The 20,292-nt window shown below is 36.4% G+C and overlaps 1 protein-coding gene across 1 annotated transcript; it reads right to left on the minus strand.

The window, feature by feature from the left end:
- Positions 1–4,139: 4,139 nt before the first annotated feature.
- On the minus strand, positions 4,140–19,538 carry LOC141433759 (CCR4-NOT transcription complex subunit 7-like). Its single transcript, XM_074095863.1, has 8 exons — positions 19,203–19,538; positions 19,013–19,117; positions 14,144–14,253; positions 13,895–14,008; positions 12,947–13,065; positions 10,458–10,615; positions 8,398–8,538; positions 4,140–7,715 (listed from the first exon to the last, which is right to left on the minus strand). The coding sequence occupies exons 2-8, from the start codon at positions 19,115–19,117 to the stop codon at positions 7,599–7,601; spliced, it is 864 nt and encodes a 287-aa protein (XP_073951964.1). The 5' UTR covers positions 19,203–19,538; the 3' UTR covers positions 4,140–7,598.
- Between the last annotated feature and the right edge of the window lie 754 nt (positions 19,539–20,292).

Raw genomic sequence — 20,292 nt, forward strand, 5'->3', positions numbered from 1 at the left:
AGTCAATGTGTCTACTCCAATAATTATTCGTGATAGACTTTTATATTCTTTAAAAACGAACATGTTTTTTTACGGTTTTTCATCAATCAATCATAATACATAGGTACCTTTAGCGACGCCTCAACACATGCTTATGCCACATGTGTTTACATAAGATGCATTACGAACAATAATATATCCATTCAACTCGTGACGGCGAAGAGCCGAGTAGCACCATTAAAACCAATGACGGCGCCTCGTCTGGAGCTATGCGGGGCCCTCCTCGCCGTTCGAATGGCGGAGAAAGTCAAAGCATCACTTAGATTGAACATAAACAATTGTATATTTTGGAGCGACTCCACAATTGTCCTAGGTTCAATAAAATCGCCTAAGGCACATAATTTATTAAAACCATTTGTTTTTAACAGAATAAGCGAGATCGCTGAGAGGTCCGAACCATCTACATGGCGCTATCCAAGCTCCTACTAACCAAGCTCAACCCGGCTGACGTCGGGTCACGCGGCGCCGACTCCCAGCAATTCGAGCACTGTGCTCTGTGGTGGTCAGGACCTCCATTCCTTTTATTAGGAGCACCCATTGATTTAGACGGTACGTAAAATACGCGCGAGGTTCATTAGGTAGGTACCTACTTTGCGCGGCCGTTCGGTTACGAATTTTTGTATAATATAAGAGTTTAGTTGAATGTTACGCTATTTTCAATATGTTGCGCAGGGCACGTATTTATTACGTATATTTTGTCGTGTCGCACGTGTATTTTAACCGTCGACTTTATACTTTAGATACATTAATTTTCTATATTCAGATACGAGTACATCCCCGTTGCGCAGTATCTTAATGAGACATTCGAAAAAAAGCATCTGCTCCGCATTTAAACGTAAACACATTACTTAAGATGGCATTTAATTCATTTTATATTAGACGATCTCAATTGAATCGTCTCAGACCTCTCAACAATATATTAAATCCAAACAAAATCAGATTGATCCCATTTAAAAGGAAACAAATTGAAGTACAGAATAGCTTATAATTTTCTTTGCAATTGTTCTGTGGAATCTTGACAAATGAAAAGGAGCATCTTCAAAGGCTCTTCTACAGTTCGATGCGAGATTGCCTTAAGAATAATTCGACTTTAACTGCTGAGTAGGTAGTGCATTAAATGACAACGGATTTAATTAAAATAGAAAACCAGAAGTGGACAAATTAAGAACACAAAGTCAAATATTTGAGGCAATGCCGCTTATAATTATAACATTAGCAATCTGGTGTGGGTTAAAGTAATAGCAAAGGCCAGCAACTGGAGTAATCCTCTAACTGACATAAGGGTGTGGCCTGTAATATGAGAAAATAATTAAAACATAGATCATACTCGTCAAACTGAACAACATTACTTCAGCGACTTTTGAAAATAATTAGTTTTTAATTTTTATTACAATTTTAAGTTTATTCGAAGAAGTAATGTAAAGCAAAATGCTTGATGTTTGTGTTGTGTTCTAGGATGGCGTAGGTACATTAATAGCAGTAGGTGTTTAATTTGTATGAAAAAGGAAAATTCAAAGACTCCATTATTTTTAAAAGTTGCTTAACTAATGTTGTTCCGATTGACGAAGACGATCTGCGTTTTAATTACCCGACTGCCCGAAGGAGGGTTATGTTTTTCGAGCGCATGTATGTATGTATGTATATATGTGGGTATGTATGTCCATTTCTTTGGTCCTCGCTGCAGCCTAAACGGCTGGACAGATTTTAACATATGAGGTATCATTGGATTTGTCTTAACTGTCGGAGTGACATAGGCTACATAATATTTCAATATGGCGTCTACGAAAAAAAATATGGCGGAGGAATGAAAAAAAAATTGTATTGTAACAATATGGGTATCAAATGAAAGCTAATGATTAACCCATTCTAAATATGTACAGGTTATAATACTTTTTCATCACACTTGCTCGTAAACAGTGTCGTAACATGCAGGCTACCTTAGTTGCAACCGCCCAAATAAAACCCTCGACCTTAATATGATTGTCATGAAACCCGTGGTCGGTAAATGAGTCATTGCGCGTACAAATTTTCTTTCCATGAAGCCCAAGGTCGGTAAATGAGTCAGTGCCCGTACTGATGGCGCTGCGCGCGCTCTTGCTGCTGGACTACATGGACCACCACATGCACACGCACGTTGCGGCGCATGCCGAGGGAGGTAGAGGGCGACGTTACCAAGAGCACAGCTTAAGGTATCGCCAATATTTGGAAGAATTATATTTTTTCTTTTACAAATACATACCATACATAACATTGTATGTCGCACGGGCGGTACTAGAATTACGAACATCGACTCATTAAAGCCCTCAGTCTTCGACTTTGGGCTTCTAATAGACTCTCGTTCGTAATTCCTTATTTACCGCCCTTAAGACACAATGTACTATTAATATACCGTAAAATAAAACATTAAATTATAAAAATCATAAAACCCGACAGCCAAAACTAAAAGGAAGAAAATAAGTCTAGTGGTTTAAAACTCTGTTAAGTAGCTAATTTTTATGCTCGTATTACAGGCCACACCCGGTATATGTACAAGATCAGTCAGAGGCCGTATTATCTAACGAGCTGACGTTCGCGATCGCATTCATCATCTATTCATCTCTTTCTACCCCTCATCTTACATCGTGTGACAAAAAGAAGTGGTGAAAACGATTGTGACTAAGAGTGCATTAGACAATAAAGCCTCTGAGGTCATGATCATACATTCGCCCCTTTAAAATTAAAATGAAGTACTTAATTGGATTTTTTTTCAACCAGATTGTGTTTTATTTAAAGTTTATTTTGGAAATGTATATATAAAATTATTTTAAAAGTGCGAATGAAGCTTCATGCGTTGAGTGTAGGTGTAGTCGTATCTGAGAAATAATTTGGTATTTTCATTTTAAATATACGCATATATGTTATATATTATATACTTAGTCTATGGTATATTTATAACAGAAATAATATCACAATCTAATACCTTCTCGCCAATAAACGTTACAGTTTGGCGAGTAACATTAAATGTAATGCATGTTGAATTGTTTTAAGTTAAATAAATAAAAATAAAAAAACATATGTACAGTCGACCAAGACATATGTAGCGCCTACTTTCACTCACAAGTCAATATGACAATCAGCCTTATTGTTTTATATTTGAAGTAGGAACTGTCGTTAAAATTGTAATTGTACTTACTTATTTGCACAGGTATTACGACCATGAGTCGACCATACACACATAAGGACAGACCATATGACAGACAGACAGACAAACAGACGGACAGGACGATACCTAAACTCCAATTCAATAGAATCTGACAATTCTGTAGACACTTCCAGCCTACCAATATAAACACCGGACTGCCTAAGGCTTTGTGATGTGACTATTATTCTTTTTTGATTCCTTTTAGATCATAATTGCAACAACAGGGACGTATATAATCAAGTGTGACCACGATAGGGTGTCTTAAATATGTAGAAAATTGACAGATTCTATTGAATTGTACTTTATAAGGGTTCAGTTTTGCAATCTCGGCTTCGGTACCATAAACATTTTGAACTTTTTTTGAACTATGAAGATAGAGATATTTAGACCTAACGATACTATCGCCATCTAGCGATATTTCGCCTGTCAAGAAACCTTCATTCCACAAAAGTGACCTCTATCGGAAAGGACGAAACGGTAAATGCGAGGCATGCTTTATGTAGGCCGCCCAAATCTTCCAACATGCCAACAGAGGCCGCCTTTGCTGGGGGTGAAATAGCAGCTCTTGAAAAGCTCTACCCATGCCCATGCTAACTAAATAATGAGACGCATCCATCAGAAAGTAGCAAATAATATTTTATAATGCTCAATTTCAAAAAAATAACGTTTGGCTGAGAGAAAGGGAATAGAAAAATCCAAAAGTTACTGCATGACCCCTCCCTCATTGACCACCCGTAGTATATGGCGAGACCCCAGCCCTCCTTCTACTTTCCATTATAGTATGTTTGTTTGAATATAGCTATAAAAAGCGCGAGGGCTAAACTTTTGCCTCCAACAAAATCCGCGGGCAAAAATATATCCACGCAAAATAAAGTAAATCGAGCCCTCGATTCAAAAGGTTTCAAAATGATACGAGTAATTACATGAAATAAAACGTTTTGTATATACTTATGTATTTATATTTAAAATGGTGGTACAAATTGTCTATTAGTTCATTTGATTATTCAGAGTATCGAGACACTTCAAAAAATATACTTAATATGGAGCTGATAATCAATCAGTTTGTACTAAGAGTTTCCAATTTATGACCAATGCGGCAGTTGAGTATAGATGTCACTTAAAGATTATTAACTTTAACATCCAGATACTGCAGACAAGGAGCCACCGTGCCATGAATGAGTGGTGCCTACCACGAGAATATGAACAACAGTACAAAAAATGGTCATACGTTAGAGCAACGCCTTCAAGTTCATACACAGTTATGTTTTTACAGTACTTCTACAGTACAGTACAGTTCAATAAATTATTAAACTTATCAAGTTCTTGCTCTGCTATTAAATAATCAACAAAATATTGAAGTTAAAGATAAAACGCCACTGTAATTCAAAATGAGCATACAATCTGTGTTGCTATTGTAAGGTTTGTTTCGACTTGCCAAAATTTGATTCATGGATGTTCTACCGGTATACACAAGCAATCCTTATTTTACGTTAAAAATAATACGAGCCTAAATCGTTAGAAGTTGATTTTATATTATTATAATTATAAGAATAAATGTATAATCATATTACATTGTAACATTACTCCTATTTACCTACAAATAATTTTGAGAATAACGTGACTAATCACGGTTAGTTTCTCTCTCTCACTCACTCTCACTGCACAAATGCTGGTCTGGCCATTCTCAAAAAATCATTTTGATTTAAACAGGTATCACCTATAACTACAGCGAATAAGCAGGGCGGGCAACGTTCGTTGCAGTTGATAAATCGACAATTTTTTTACTCCAGCCTGCTTATAAGACAGTCAAAAACAAATTGTTTTAAAGTAATGTCAAAATATATAAAGCCTTAACAAAAATACGTTTCAAGTATAAAAAAACCTTAAAACTAAAGTATATTAAAAAAAGAGTTGAAACATTTGAGTAATCACTCGACTTATAGTCAATCATAATAATCAGGTGCGCCGGCGCTGCACGCGCCACAGGGCATTCATTCTGACATCAATACAGTCATAATAATCATTCGATCTTTATCACGCCTCTATAATAATTATAAAAATTGATTCAAAGGTATTGCTAAAACTGATTTGATTGAAGTCCACTTGCGACTTGCAATAGCAATTACTTTTCCAATCACAGTTATAGATATTTAGGGGCTGTTTCAGCATCCATTGATTAGTGTTAACTGATGGTTAAATGTGATGCGGTCTCTATTTGTTTTGTTCGAATAAACGGAGACGGAATCACATTTAACCGTCAGTTAACACTAATCAATGGATGGTAAAACAGCCCCTTATTCTATTATAGTTTTCATTACTCAAAACATAAATCGAAGTCATTCGATCAAAATACACCATTCCTAATATTTACTTAATTTATCTTATAATGGGTACACGCAGTTTATTATGATTACGCAATATTTTCACTTTCAATAAAGGCTTCTGTAACTGAAGCAATTAGTGCAGCGTTGTAACTGTTGCCATGGGAATTCCACAAACCTAAGTCACGTTATTAGGACTACCGAAGTAGTCCTACACAAATAATATAATAATCGACATAATCTTAATCATATAAAAAATGTAAGGAAAAATCGTCCAAAACGAAAAATAATCATAATCAATGTCAATCGTGAATCCATTACATTCGTAAGTCTCTCTATTACAATAAAAATAATCAGCTACAATACGTAACAGAGAAAATAGCGATAAATATGAGATATTTTGAATTTTACATTGGTTAGGTTTTTTACGTCCTGATTGTTCCACATGTATGTACGTCAAATAGAAGCGGAAATCGACTAATGCCAAGAAATATTCTCAAAACCGCGGGTTCTCAGGCAAAGCACTAACAGTACTTGTCAGCGCTAACCGCAGAGCATCCATTGAATCGTCGTGGGCATTATACGAGCAATAATACTCAAACAATATTAAGCGACCAAAGGAACTGAAAAAGCGTCTACAAAAAAGACCGCTTCACGTGGTAAAAATGCGATTAGTACTAACGTGTACCTGTGGCCCCGATATGAAGCACGCTGTCTCTGTTTAACCAGCCAGCGTGTATTGGACGGATGCTCGTCCGCGGTTAAAGCTATGTGCTTGGGCTTTACAGTAAACATTCCCAGTATTTTTGTGAGTTTTAAACGGAAAACGGGCATTTGCACTAATATGAACTTGTATACTATATAATTTGTTCTATGAATATTATTAATATCGGTGTACAAAAAAATACTTTAGTTCAGTCCCATAATTGCGTTTACATGTAGGTAAATTTTAAATTGAACAGGTAAACGCTACTCTTAGGGGCTGTTTCACCATCCATTGATTAGTGTTAACTGGCGGTTAGGTGTGATGCCGTCTCTATTTGTTTTGTTCGAATAGACGGAGACGGCATCACATTTAACCGTCGGTTAACGCTAATCAATGGATGGTGAAACAGCCCCTTAGTGTCTAATATGACAGTGGTAAAATTCGGGACAGTTCGTAAACACGGTTGTTTCCGAACGCTGTTGCCTGCAAAATGGCTCGTCAATTAGTGCATAAAAGGCAATTTAATAATCTAACTATTATTAAAACTGGAACAGTGTCCAAGTCAAAACACTTCGACTTCGTCTTAAAACATCGACAAAGTTTTTTTTTTATTGAGAAATGCTTATCGGTAAAAATAACGATATTTAGACGCGACAACAGCGTTTGTAAAATTTGGCGGTATAAAAGTTTTTCCGGTGTCATAGTTATCCGCTACATATGTACAGAAAGAACGTCCGCTCAAATATCGCAGATTAAATCGGTCGCCGAATGGCAAACGGATGATACTTGAATAAAAGATATCAAAAACTAATTTCGGAATGGCCCAACTAGATAAAAGTGATTCAAGAATGTTTAGCGGAAGTTGACAAAATATTCAAAGTGTAACGCGTTGAAGATTTTATGTCCAGATGAAAGATTTTTAGTGAAAAGTTTATTGAACTAGTGTCCATTTAGACTTGCACAACCACTGGAATTATTCTAAATTCGTTCTGTTAGTCCTTGTACAAAACAAAACGGTGCCATGTCAAAATGGGAGTGCTGGGAATAAAATGCCCTGGCTTTTTACTTCTCCAGAGTGCATCTTTCTCGATCCCCGGTTTCTAGACTATTTGAGCGTACGAACTGTATAAAATGCCAGGGACACGCGAGACTAGTTCTTCAAGCTAGGATTCGTAAGCCAGTAAAGAATTTTATAAAGCTCGTATCCTAGCTTGAAAAACAAGCCTCAGTGTGTCGAGGGCAGAATGTTGTAGTTGTTAATTTGCCGTGAAAAGGGAACATATCAAGCTGGATCCCCTCACTCCTGTAGGTGGTAGCGAGGCGGGGTGAGCGCGCGGGCGGTCTCTGCCGGTCAGGAGCCGCCAGCCTCGCCGCCCTCCTGGAACGTGCTGGCGTTGCTCACGGAGAACGGGGCGCCGAGACCGTAGAGGTGGCCGCTAGAGCTCTCTATGTTGTCATCGAAAAATATCTGGAAAGATGTAGCTGGGTCAAGTTTAAGGCTATTATATTTTTTTACACTTAATGTTCAAACTACCCTGATTTTTTTTGGTCTATGTGTGTATATTTAGTCTATTGGATACTTCCATAATTGTTCATAGCTGGTCCAATGTTTAATTTTTTTATCGCACAAATATTGTTTTAAAATTATATTTTTTAATTGGTATTATGTTAGTTCCGAAATGATTTGATCTTTTTAGTGGCACTTTATTTGGAATGAGTGAAAAAGCACAGACTGGTTGTCTTGTACAGCAATCATCCAAGGTTTCTGACAGAATATCAGCACTGCAGGTTTCTGCAGTATATTGTGAGTCAGCGCCTATTCTGACATCGTCGCATGGCTCTCAATTTAGAGAAAGAAAAATAACTTTATTTTTGGTACACGTTTTAAGAAGTTAATATTATAGTGAATTTTCTATTGTACTTTGAGCTTTGTACGCTGTTGAGAATAAAGTTTATATCTATCTGATCTATTATTTTTTTGCTGGATTGAAGTGGGTGCATCAGGAGGTGCGCTGAATACGTTTAAGCCCCACGGCTTAAACGTATTTCCCACGATTTTATTACTGGTTTCGATCACCTTTTAACACAGGGCAATTACCCAAAGTTACCCAAAAAAAAAGTCGTTGGTCGAGCGACTACTAGCCACTAACCTCCTTAATCTTGAAGAACGCCATCCCAGTGAGGTGGGAGTCGGAGCCGGCCTGGTGCTGCGGGCCCACGCGCCGCAGCTCCAACTGGTCCGCCACCTCCTGTAATCCCCCCTTCAGATTTTTGCAGAGCTTCATGAGGTACTGGAACGAATATGGACAATGTAAATTATCAACGTAACCACAGCCAACTACACTTAAGCTAAGTAGACATATAACACGTGTCGACGCACGATCAAATTTAAATTTAAAATCTGTTTCGGAAAAATATGCGCACTTTAACGTAAAACGCGAAAGTGCCTGCATCTAAACTTTTCGTTCGAACGCCGCTAAATAAATTTGCTCGTTTGTCATCCAGTCGAATAAAAAAAACAAGATGACGCGTGATTTGAAAATGCATTGTCCATGTGAACAGAGCCTAAAAGTGCTTTGAAATAGCAATGGAGAAACGTTAGCGTTAGCTAGATATGCGTATGTCGAGTGGCATCGCTCTGCCTCATTATATGAGAAAAACAGAATATTCCCACATTTTCGATAGTGCATTGTGTATCAAGGGCCGTAAGAACTGGATTACTGTAATCCGCTTACTACCTGTGATACATGCAATGATTTTCATCACCATGCGAGAAAAAAACGCATAAAATAAAATTATTTTGTGTCTAAACACTTCATAGCACGGCAAAAGAAAGACGCTAAGAAAACAACTGAATAAAATACCTAATGGCTACCCGCCAATACAGAGAAGCTACTTCAAAATTCAAAAATCGAAGTTGGTATCGTACCGTGGATCGCCCCTCTCACTCTTGTATTAAATAATATTAATTAGCGTCAGCGATACGATACAAACTTCGATTTTTTTCGAATTTTAAAGTATGTAGTTCCCCTGATTGTCACTTTATTATATATTATTGCTAAGAACTGTGTTTATTTTAGTGTTCGAATGGGTTTACGGCCAGTTTCTTTCAACATGTTAAAAAAATATTTACTAAAATTATTGCAAAACAATTTGATATAAATTTAAAATATAAAAATAACGAAGTGGGTTATAGCTAAGTTTAACAGATATAAATAATACGTTGGCTGACTTGAAACTTCTTTAGTATGAATTGCCGCACCTACTAACTTGATTGCAAATTTTAAAACTAAAGTCGTAACTCCCTTGGGAGGAAAAAACTATTCGTAAATCCATAACTCCCGTGCGAACAACTTAGGTTAGGCCACTGTACTGTAGTATACAGGCATGGAATAACATCATTGACGAGCAAGTGTGATGAAAAAATATAAACCACTAGCTTAGAAAAGTGACCAACGAAGTGTCTGTACCTAATGGATATATGGATTTAGATTTCATTGCATTTTCCAAAGCAGGTGAAATAAAAAATGAAAGGCGTCGCGGTGGTAACCGTTGCAAACATCGATGACGGATTTAAAATAAAATAAACCATTCTAAAATTTACATAATATCTCTAAATCTATAACTAAAAAATATTAATAAAATGTTGAAACTAAACAAGTTAAATTGCAAAACAATTTGAGTATAAATGAAATTTAACGCAAGTTTTAATTCGAGATGGACATACAGATAAATAGCATTTTTACTATTTGTTGTTGTAGCGACTTTAGAAATACACACTGTGTGTAAATTAAGGCTGTCTTATCTAATAGGATTCTCGAGATACAGCCCTGTGACAGACCGACAAACGGGCAGCGAAGCCACAGTAGTAGTGTTCCGCTTGTCGCCCTTTGTGTACGGAACACTAAAAACCATTACGGTTCTTGGGCTGTAATGCAAGAGAAAAGGCCTGCGAGATTTATTTCGGGTATTGCGATCAAGTTAGCCTGCTTGTTATAAAGCTGTTTAACGTGCAAAAAAAAATTCGTGCGTGTAATCCTGAAAAAAAAAGGTAGGGATATTACGTGTACAGAACAACCAGAATGTTAATGTGGTTTGTGACTTGTCGGTTTTCAGAAGATTCAAATGCGAAAGAAAAAGAAAACCGATCTGTTCTTTTGAGTTTCCAAGGATATTAACAAACTAGTTTAAGTTTAAATTCTATGCTTACCTTGACGTCATAGACTGTAGGAAAATACAGACGAAGACTCTCGAAGAAATCGTTCTCGTCTTGCGGTAGATTTTGGTCGGTGAGTAATTTCAGCAGATATCCAAAATCGTATCCAGAATGAAAACTCAACCACTTGATATTATCCATAAGGACCAGTCCTAAAACAAAAGTATTGAGAGCGAGTTCAATTATAAGGTAAATTTAAAGTAGAGAAGTTTATTTCATGTTCACAATTAATTTATAATACTAGCGCCCCGCCCCGGCTCCGCACGGGTACAATTATCCTAATAATTAACCTTCCTTTGGACAGTCGCGTAAAAAGATTATACCCGTGCGAAGCCGGGGTGCGTCGACGTCGAGTAAATTGTATCGTGCCTTTTTTGATTAAGTATACTTATTGATATTTTTAAATTATTTCGGGACAAAAAGTAGCCTATGCCACTCTCTGGCCCATAAACTATCTCTACGCCAAAAATCATGTCGATCTGTCGCTCCGTTTCGACGTGAAAGATGGACAAACATACACACAAACTTACGTATCTATAATATCAGTATGGATGGCACTTTGGAATAATGTAGAATTCTAATGGTAAAAGAATTTTTGAAATCGGTTCAGTAGTTTTTGAGTTTATTCATAACAAACATCCAAAAATCCAAATTTTTCCTCTTTATAATATTAGTATAGATAGATATACATATAGACTAGCTGTTGCCCGCGACTCCGTCTACGTAGTAGTATGAAAAAAAGTTTACGTCCTATTCTCAGAACTACCGAATATACACGAAAAGTTTCATAACACCGGCCAAGAGCGTGCCAGACACGTCCGAAATAAGGTTCCGTAGCCATTAAGAAAATATTAAGTAATATTTTACTAAGGATTTCGTATTTTTATGGAATATTCCAAGTTTAGGTATATTTATACCTTAGGCTGCTATTTACTCTTAAACTACTAAAAATTCTCAAGAAAACAACCGTTATAGTTTTCCTTGTAAGTTTGATAAACTTACTACCATCTTGAATTTTTTTTAATTTTTCCACCAACCGGTTTAGATTTTAGAGGGGGGGACGCTCGTTTTTAATGAAAATTTGCACTTTAAAGTTGAATATTTTGCAAACAAATCACTGAATCTAAAAATCGTTTTAGCAACCCCCTAATGGTTTTAAAAGACCTATCCAACGATACCCCGCACTACAAGGTTGTATGAGAAAAAAAATCACCCACACTTTACTATGGGAATGGGAGGCACTCTAAAAAAAATTGTTTTGAATTTTTTATTGTACCATTTTGTCGGCATAGTTTACATATATATTCGTGCAAAATTACAGCTTTCTAGCAATGATAGTCCTTGAGCAAAGCCGCGGACGGGCGGACGGACAGACAGACATGACGAAACTATAAGGGTTCCGTTTTTGCCATTTTGGCTATGGAACCCTAAAAATCGGTCAAACCGTTTCGGAGGAGTTTGGTCACAAACATTGTGACACGAGAATTTTATACAAGGTGTTAATTAAATAACTCTACCGTAGTAAAACTAAAATGCCGTTATTGCCGTTAACTGACATCCGGGCGATTTTAGTTATACTACGAAAACCTCAGACACCCCAAAAATATTTTTTCGTTTTAAGTTAGTTGATTGCATTTATTGTTGAACACCTTCATTATTTTAAATGTAATTCGTATGTTTTGCTAAGTTAGTAATTCTGTTTCATTTCTAGCTCTACACTCATAATTTGTATTTTGTCAGTTGCGCTTTGACAGTTTTAGAAGAAAATAAATAACACATTGACAGCAAAACGGCCAGTATTCAATTATCCAAATGTATGCAACCTCGCTAAAATATTTAATTGGCGCCTGTTGCAATCGTAACTTCTACAGGATTTAAGAACACAAAAACACAACCTTAAAATACATTGCAACCGATTCTACTCTCGATTCTGAGCAAACTACTTTCTGGTTTTCAGTTATTTAACTTTGTATATTAGAAGATTAGATAGTGGTACGGAAATCTAGTGGTACCATCAGCCAAATATATGGTCTACCACCCTAAAGTTGATAATCGTTTGCATGTCACAAAATAATAATGCCAATAGACGTGTCCGTCAACTTGAAAGTTCGACTTCAGCGACATATTAATTTGATAGGAACTTGTTCAAAAATTGATAGACCACTTATTTGGCTGACCTATGGCCTCTCAGGTAGAGGACTGAGCCCGGGCATATGTAACTTTAATAATAAGAAACAATTGTATATTATCAAGAAAATAATTATTAAAATGGGTCCAAAGCATTTTTTCAGTCCATTTACATGATGTCTTGGGGGATGAGGTGTAATAAACATGGACCATCAGACCACCTGGCAACATTCAGGATCATAATTTGCAAGCTTTTTGAGTTCAAAACTATTTACAGAATGCCCGCTCTACTCTGACATGTTAAAAAGAGCCCTAATGGTATACCTGCAAAATAAATGTTTTGATTTTCCAGTTACCTGAGGTCATAAGCAACTCGGCAAACTCTAGCGGCTCGATGCCGTCTTCTTCGTGCTTCCTGAACTGTAGGCCTGAGTTCTGCAACAGGTCTATCGAGTCTTGAGCGTACATGTCCTCCCTGGCAAAAAATAAATGAACAAGTCAATAAACTTTTTTACACTTTATCGTCCGTAAGGGGAACGACGTCCACTACTGGACATGGTCCTCCTCAAAAAAGTGTCACAACAGGGTTATTGTGGCACTTTATTTAAGGAGGACCATGTCTAGACCAGGACCAGTGTCCTGCGCCGCTCGTATTCATTAGACTCCTGTTACGTTTAGCAGATCATAGGTCTGCCTAGTGGAGGACATATCTTTATTGCATCCTCCGGTATAAGGTTCACATATTACGTGACAGTATATTTAGCACATAAAATGTCAATGAGTTATTATAACAAGTTTGGAAAAAATGTACCGCACGAAGAAGCTACCGAACAATGGCTAACCGATAGTGTCTTTTCCAACCTCGACATTGGCGGAATCATCGACGGTATCGATGGAGCTATATTTCCAAGAATTGAATTGAATTGGAAAAAATGCTAAACTAAGGGGCTGTTTCACCATCCATTGATTAATGTTAAATGACGTTTAGATGTGATGCAGTCTCTATTTGTTTTGTTCGAATAGACGGAGACGGCATCACATTTAACCGTCGGTTAACGATAATCAATGGATGGTGAAACAGCCCCTAATACTCAACAAAGGCAATTAAGGACTGCTTCGTCTTATTTCATTTTTCTGCTCTTCATTTACACAAATATACTTTATCACCTATTGCATGAAGCTTGCTAAGCTCGTGTTAACTTAACATTTTACTTTCTTTGTCTATCATTTTGACATTTGCCTTTGCCGGAGACGGACAGAACATAAGGGTGTTGATATTTACAAAATCATATTATTAAACTTACTGTAGGTTAAATTTAAAGTTAAACTGCCAGGTGGTGTAGCCAGGTGGAGTTTTGCCATTTTCGTCCATAAATGTTAGTCCAAGTTGAATAATCCTTAGCAAATCCACGTTACACCTGCAACATTTTTATTATACATTATTCAAAGCAATTTAACATATATATATAATATCAATTGCAATTGCTTTGACGTAAAATATAAAATTAAAAAATCCTTATTTTGACTTTAACTATATTTTGTGGTTTGGTTACCTGAGCAGTTGGTACTGATAGTCTGCTGTAGATCTGAATTCGCCTATTGGTCGCGCAACCACTCCGGGAAATTCCGTGTCCATGGCCACCCAATGATATTTCTGGACCACCTGAGCAAACAAGTCATATCAAGGTAGTATTATTTACTAATTCTAGGGCGTAATGCGCTCAGGGGCCAAAAAACTGCAACAGATTTCATTCTTTAAGATAAACGAATTCAAAAAAGGAGGAGGTTATCGATTCGGTTCTCCGTCATTTATGAACCGATTTGAATTTTTTTTTTGGAATCGTATAGAAATGGCTTCAATTAGGTATTTAGGTCCTATAAGCACCAAATCAGGATCTGATGATTGGATGTTAAGGAAATCGAGGGAATTCTTCAAATATTGTAGGGACACCTATTTTTAATTTTCGCAATTATTATTATTGTATTCTTACAAATAAAGTTAATATGAATTTGAATTTTTATAATAATTAATAAATATTAGTAGGACTGACTATACATAGTAAATAAGCTTTGCTACTAACTCAATATGGATCGCAGTGCAGTTGTTTTTTTTATTTTATTTGATGTTTGTTGAATAGAATCCAAAGGAGTTTCTAAGATTTCATGGTTTGTATTCTGTACTGTACTTCCTCCGTAAGTATGGCATGGCTGACGAGTGACTTTTTTATGTATTTAATATTATGTCTATCTGAGAATGTCGTATCTATACAAGATAGGAACTAGAATATAGGTCTATTTTAAAATTGTTAAGTTTTAAGAAGTTTTACTTTTAAGGGATAAAAATGGGGTTGGTAATCCCTATTACCATGTATTAACGCCATTAGGTAAAACACAAAACTTTCCTCAGAACAAAATAAATACTTAACTAAAACTCGCATTATTTTCACAATAGGTCATTATTAAGCAGTACTTTTTAAGTTGCCAAAATTAATAAGAACTGTAGCTCCATACAATTTTTTTTTGTTGCTTGTAGTCACATGTTTGTTTACCTCAACTATCGGCAATATAGAAGTTTCGAAGAAATTCCTTCTTTTGTCATAACTCATAACCTATAGCACATGTTTTTACAATTTAACATTGTTGTTAGGTTAATATATCGTGAAGATGGCGAGTAAGAGAAAATCTATGTGTATGACGATTATTCGTTGGATCGTTGGTTTTATAACCATAACCGTACCTATTGTATAAAAAGAGAAGACCTGGCTTACTGATTCATCAACGCCCAGCTTAAACCTTTGGACCTAGAAAGCTGTTTTTTTTCACAGGTGTTTTTAAATAAATAAGGATTTTTCGAAATTCAATCCTTAAGGGATGAAAAGGGGGTTGGAAGTTTGTATGGCAAGCCATAATTTTTGAAGCTACCAATAATAGTTTCTATCAATTTACTGAGCCATCTGTCGAAGTTCATGGAAATAAAAGAAAACTGTGTTATACTACAAAAATGGTCGTAAAACCTTGCAAGTCTAATGCGGATATTTGGCTGAATCACCTTAACGAAAGCATTTGCTAATTTGGTGTTAGAAGCTATTGTTTAGGTACGTACCTACTATTGTTTGTAAAGATGTGTACACCTACCTGGCTTTGGTGTGGATACCTAATGCATTACAAATAAGTTGCAAAAAAAATGTGCATTTTAATGGAACCGGAATGGAAATGGAATGTATAGAGAAGTTTTTGAATTTAGAATAATCGGCGTGTGTAAACCCGACTTCAAAAAAGGAGGAGGTTATCAATTCGGATGTATTTTATAACTGTACTATTAAATGGTATACATATTGCATGTATCTAAGTATACAAAATGCTTGAGTTTCGATTGTTTATGAAAAACATAATGCTGTGGGAATATTAGGATAAAAGTTGAAGTAGGGGAGACTGAGGAGAGTTGTGAAATCGTCGTTTTTTTGTTTTGCAACAGCGCCTGTTTGATTGATTGCTCGAGACCTGAACTAAAAAACGCTTGCTATTGCGATCTCTCTAGCAGCAGCAGCTAGCAGCTAGCAGTTAATGGGTTCTAAAAAATCGACGTCACTACTCTCCTCTGACACAACTGTCCTCGGTCTCCCCTGCTAGCACGAAAGAGTAACAAACATAGACGAACACACAATGCTTTTGAGTATGTGAGTGAATATCCATTTGTTTGTTTTTCATTTACAGTAAGTAAACAACTGGACGGAATCAGATATTATTGGTATGGGTAGTGCAACGAGACTGGAAGTGAATGATTACACACACAGCTACACAAAGAACTGATTGCATAAAAGAAGAATATACGTATGAAATGAATCAGTGAATGTCAAAATCCCACCGTCTGTTACATGACATGTTCTTGTGTGTGTGACCTTAACTCTGGTCTGGTGGCAATACCTATACACAACTAAGTCTGTAACTTGGATTAACAGATTGGATCCATTTATCAGGCCCCTCTTTTCCATGAAGCCATTCCCCAGGGTTGCAAATCTTGGCCCCAATGCCCGAAAATGCCCAAGGCCTTCCATAGGTTGAAGGACATTCTTGCTTTTTATCCCAAAAAATTATATAGTTCCCGCTCATGGGATAGAGATAAATAAAATTGTCACAGATGGGAGTTGCAGGAAACAACTAGTTTTAATATGCTCACTATAAGCATGAAGTCGTAAAGTGCTGTCTAATTGTCTAATACAACACTCAGTCCAAATAATTGGTATAATTAAGGCAGATGAAATTTACCTAAGCTTTCTTTAGATGCAGACAAGGAATATTAACAGATTTTGCAATTTCGCATGGGATAGAGAATTCCGCAACAGGGTCATATACAATAATATAATTTTTTGCATTGGCATGCCATCAAGTCGATTCCAAGGTAGACAGTTGGTAGTTTGTTTCACAGCAGCGCACAGAGCGCACTACAGGCACTAACGCTCTGCCTACCATACTGTCTACTTAATGCACACCATAGAATTTTTGTGACTATACTGTCAGCAATTACAAATAACAATAATAATTCTTAATTTGCTTGAAATAATTAGACTACTAAGGATGATACAAATGAATCAGAAAGCTTATTCTGCTATTAAGTTGACATATTAAATACTATAGTGCGATAAGAGAACGCTGTGGTGTAAATGAAGGTATAGTCACACGGATTGAGAAAGGGATGCTTGGATGGTTTGGGCATGTTGAGAGAATGAATGAAAATAGATTGACTAAGTAGACCTATAAGACGAGCGTGGATGGAAACGTTGGGAGAGGAAGGCCTAGACGAACGTACCACGATCAAATCGGGGACATTCTGAAGAAAGGTTGGGTCAGGAGTACTCTAAACCGACATGCATGCATGAAAAGATTGATGAACGTAGAGGAAGCGAGAGTTGTATGCCAGAATCATAGCAAGGGGAATGATGTAGCCTCTGCCTACCCCGTTGGGAAAGAGGCGTGATTTTATGTAATTTATGTAATGTATTAAATACTAGCATGCAAATATTAATTACAGTTTGTCCAACGAAAATAGTTATATATAATTTTTGGCATTTCTATGAGTTGCTCGTGACCAAAGTGCAAGCAAAGCATCTTTGTTTCAGCTTATGCAAGAATGCTTTTCTATATCATTGTCTGTATTGCTTTTACGGGTTGTTCAAAACAGCTATTAAGTACCCTACAGAATGGCAGTTCAAAAGACCTATGACAATAAGAAAGCCATTTAAAGAATTTAAAAAAAAAGAAAGCGTAACTTAATCCAAAAGATCTAATAAACTCTTTCGTAAGGATACTAGAAGTATAAAGTAGGGAGGAGTGAACGTCTTTATTGGGCACCTCAGAGAGTGAGAAAAGTGTAAGTTACATATTATGTCTTCACCAGAGCTTGGAAAGGGTGAGCTATATGTCATATATGTAGATAATAATATTGCTGCACTGAAAATAAATATATTAAACCAAAACTGTACTACTCATTACAATTAAACTAAAATGACAATACACTGCAAAATAAGTACTAACTTTTTAATTTTATTCAAGTTTCTGTAAGACTCATAATTTTTTTTTTTTTCAATGGCGTTTCTTTTTGCGTTTAATATCTACTTACAGATAAAAAGACCTTTCTGCATCCACTGAAGTGAGTAGAGCAAAATAGTATGTTAATGGTGACGTATTGCTTGTACTAAAAATTACCATTAAATGACAAGATATGTCCTTATTACGCAAATTGCCAAAACAGCTCTCCTTTTCCAAGCTCTGGTCTTTACATGTAACATGTCGCACTTAGTATACAAAGGCTTTGCAGTAATTGTCATCAATAATGCCATATAAAATATCTGGGCAATCTGGTGGGCATTGACTTCTTACAGCAATACACATCTGGTCCCTAGACAAGCTAGGGCAGGGATGGGGAAACTTTTACCTTTGCGCGCCAATATATTATACCACATTATACTAACGAAATATATGGCGGGCCAAGTTGTTGCATTTTTTGGCTATGTTATCTACTGAAATAAAAATATTAATATGTACTTTCTGAAACACTAATTTATTTGCCAATGAGAATGAAATTTTGTAACAATACAAAATCTTATCTGGATTTTTGTTTGATGGTTGCGGGCCGGATTTCAAGCCTTTGTGGGCCAGAGATGGCCCGTGGGCCGCAGTTTTCCCATCCCTAAGCTATCATAAGAAAGACAAATAGCAAGAGACTAATAATAGATACCTAATAAAAGGGCTATTGCTAATAAATGACCTTAATGCACAGACATTCTAAATTCATCGCTAAATGCAACACAACACACTATATTTTGTCAATAATAATAATCGCTACTGCAAACATAATAATCAGAACAACATCACAATTCTGGGATCAGTTCAGGTTTAGTAAAAGAATAGATTTTAGTACAAACCTGCCTGATAATTTGGAACTCCTCATGCAGGTTGGTGTTCCACACGTCCTTGATGCCCCCGTCGCCAGGAGGGGGCAGTTGCGCCCCGAAACTGGCGGCGGGCATCTGAAACAATAATTTAATTCTTCACACTACCAACACTAGCAAAATATGAATCAAAATACCTCCTTTTTTAAACAAAACAACTTACCTTGAAACGGTAATCCGTCTCCGTATTGGAAGAGTCCTCGTTTTTTTTTGACGCCGTGGTTTCTGAATAGCCTGGTTGCTATTGAATAAAAATCCACTACCTTGAATAACTTCGAATAGTTTATATAAAAAACCGAATTTACGATGCAAATCTAAAAACAGTTATTAAAGACGACGTTTATGCAGAATAATAAATAATAAATTAAATAACAGACGTAGTAAGAAAGAAAAGGCGAGCTTGTTGGCAAAGTATATCACATTTTACGTTATTCTCAAAAATAATGCAAGCACAGCAACGTCAAAAACTACGGAGCGAATAACCTGCCTGAGTGAGACTGACGCTCAGATGACAGATCATAATGTTGCAACAGTAACAAAATTTAACGTGGAGACCTCTACATTGTAATCTACAAAATTGGTATAATTTGATTCAATTTCTTTAAAAGGTACAATTAATATATTCTATAAGTAAATAATATAAACATAATACATGGTTGGTAATTTTTTTGAAACTCATTTAAATTTAAACCTTAAAAGTATTATAATACGGGAAAATAGATCACCCTTCTGTCTCCCTCAAATCCGTTTGACATTAACGGAACCGCTCGGTAGTGTCATCTTTTATTTGTGGGAGTCAATAGAGCAAGTGTTCATATTACGTACGTAGCTATACATTAAATTATGTAAGTGACAAGGGATCAAATTGCTTACTCCGAAATTAGAAAAATTAAAGTTCGTATCTTACCGTTCCTCTTACTCTCGTATTAAATAGTATAAGCGTCAGAGGGACGGAGCGATACGAAGTACGATTTTCGACCTTCGGAGTAGCCCCGCTGATTAACTAAATCCAGCCAGTGTTGCCAACTTTATTTTAACGAATCCACAAATTGTGATAGTAAATTAACAGAATTTTAAATTTTAAAGCAAAACGCGCAAAATCAAGACATTTTATTTATTTATTTAGTTTTGCATAGCCGCTGAATGAGGGCTATCGCGTATGAATTCGCCACTAGAGGCGCTAGTGTAGCGTGAGGTCTCCGAAATGTCAAATCTCATAGTTTTTGGGTGAGCTACGCGGGTTTATTTAGGAT

This window comes from Choristoneura fumiferana, chromosome Z (genome assembly GCF_025370935.1).
Source record: "Choristoneura fumiferana chromosome Z, NRCan_CFum_1, whole genome shotgun sequence".
In the NCBI taxonomy this organism is placed as follows: Eukaryota; Metazoa; Arthropoda; class Insecta; order Lepidoptera; family Tortricidae; genus Choristoneura; species Choristoneura fumiferana.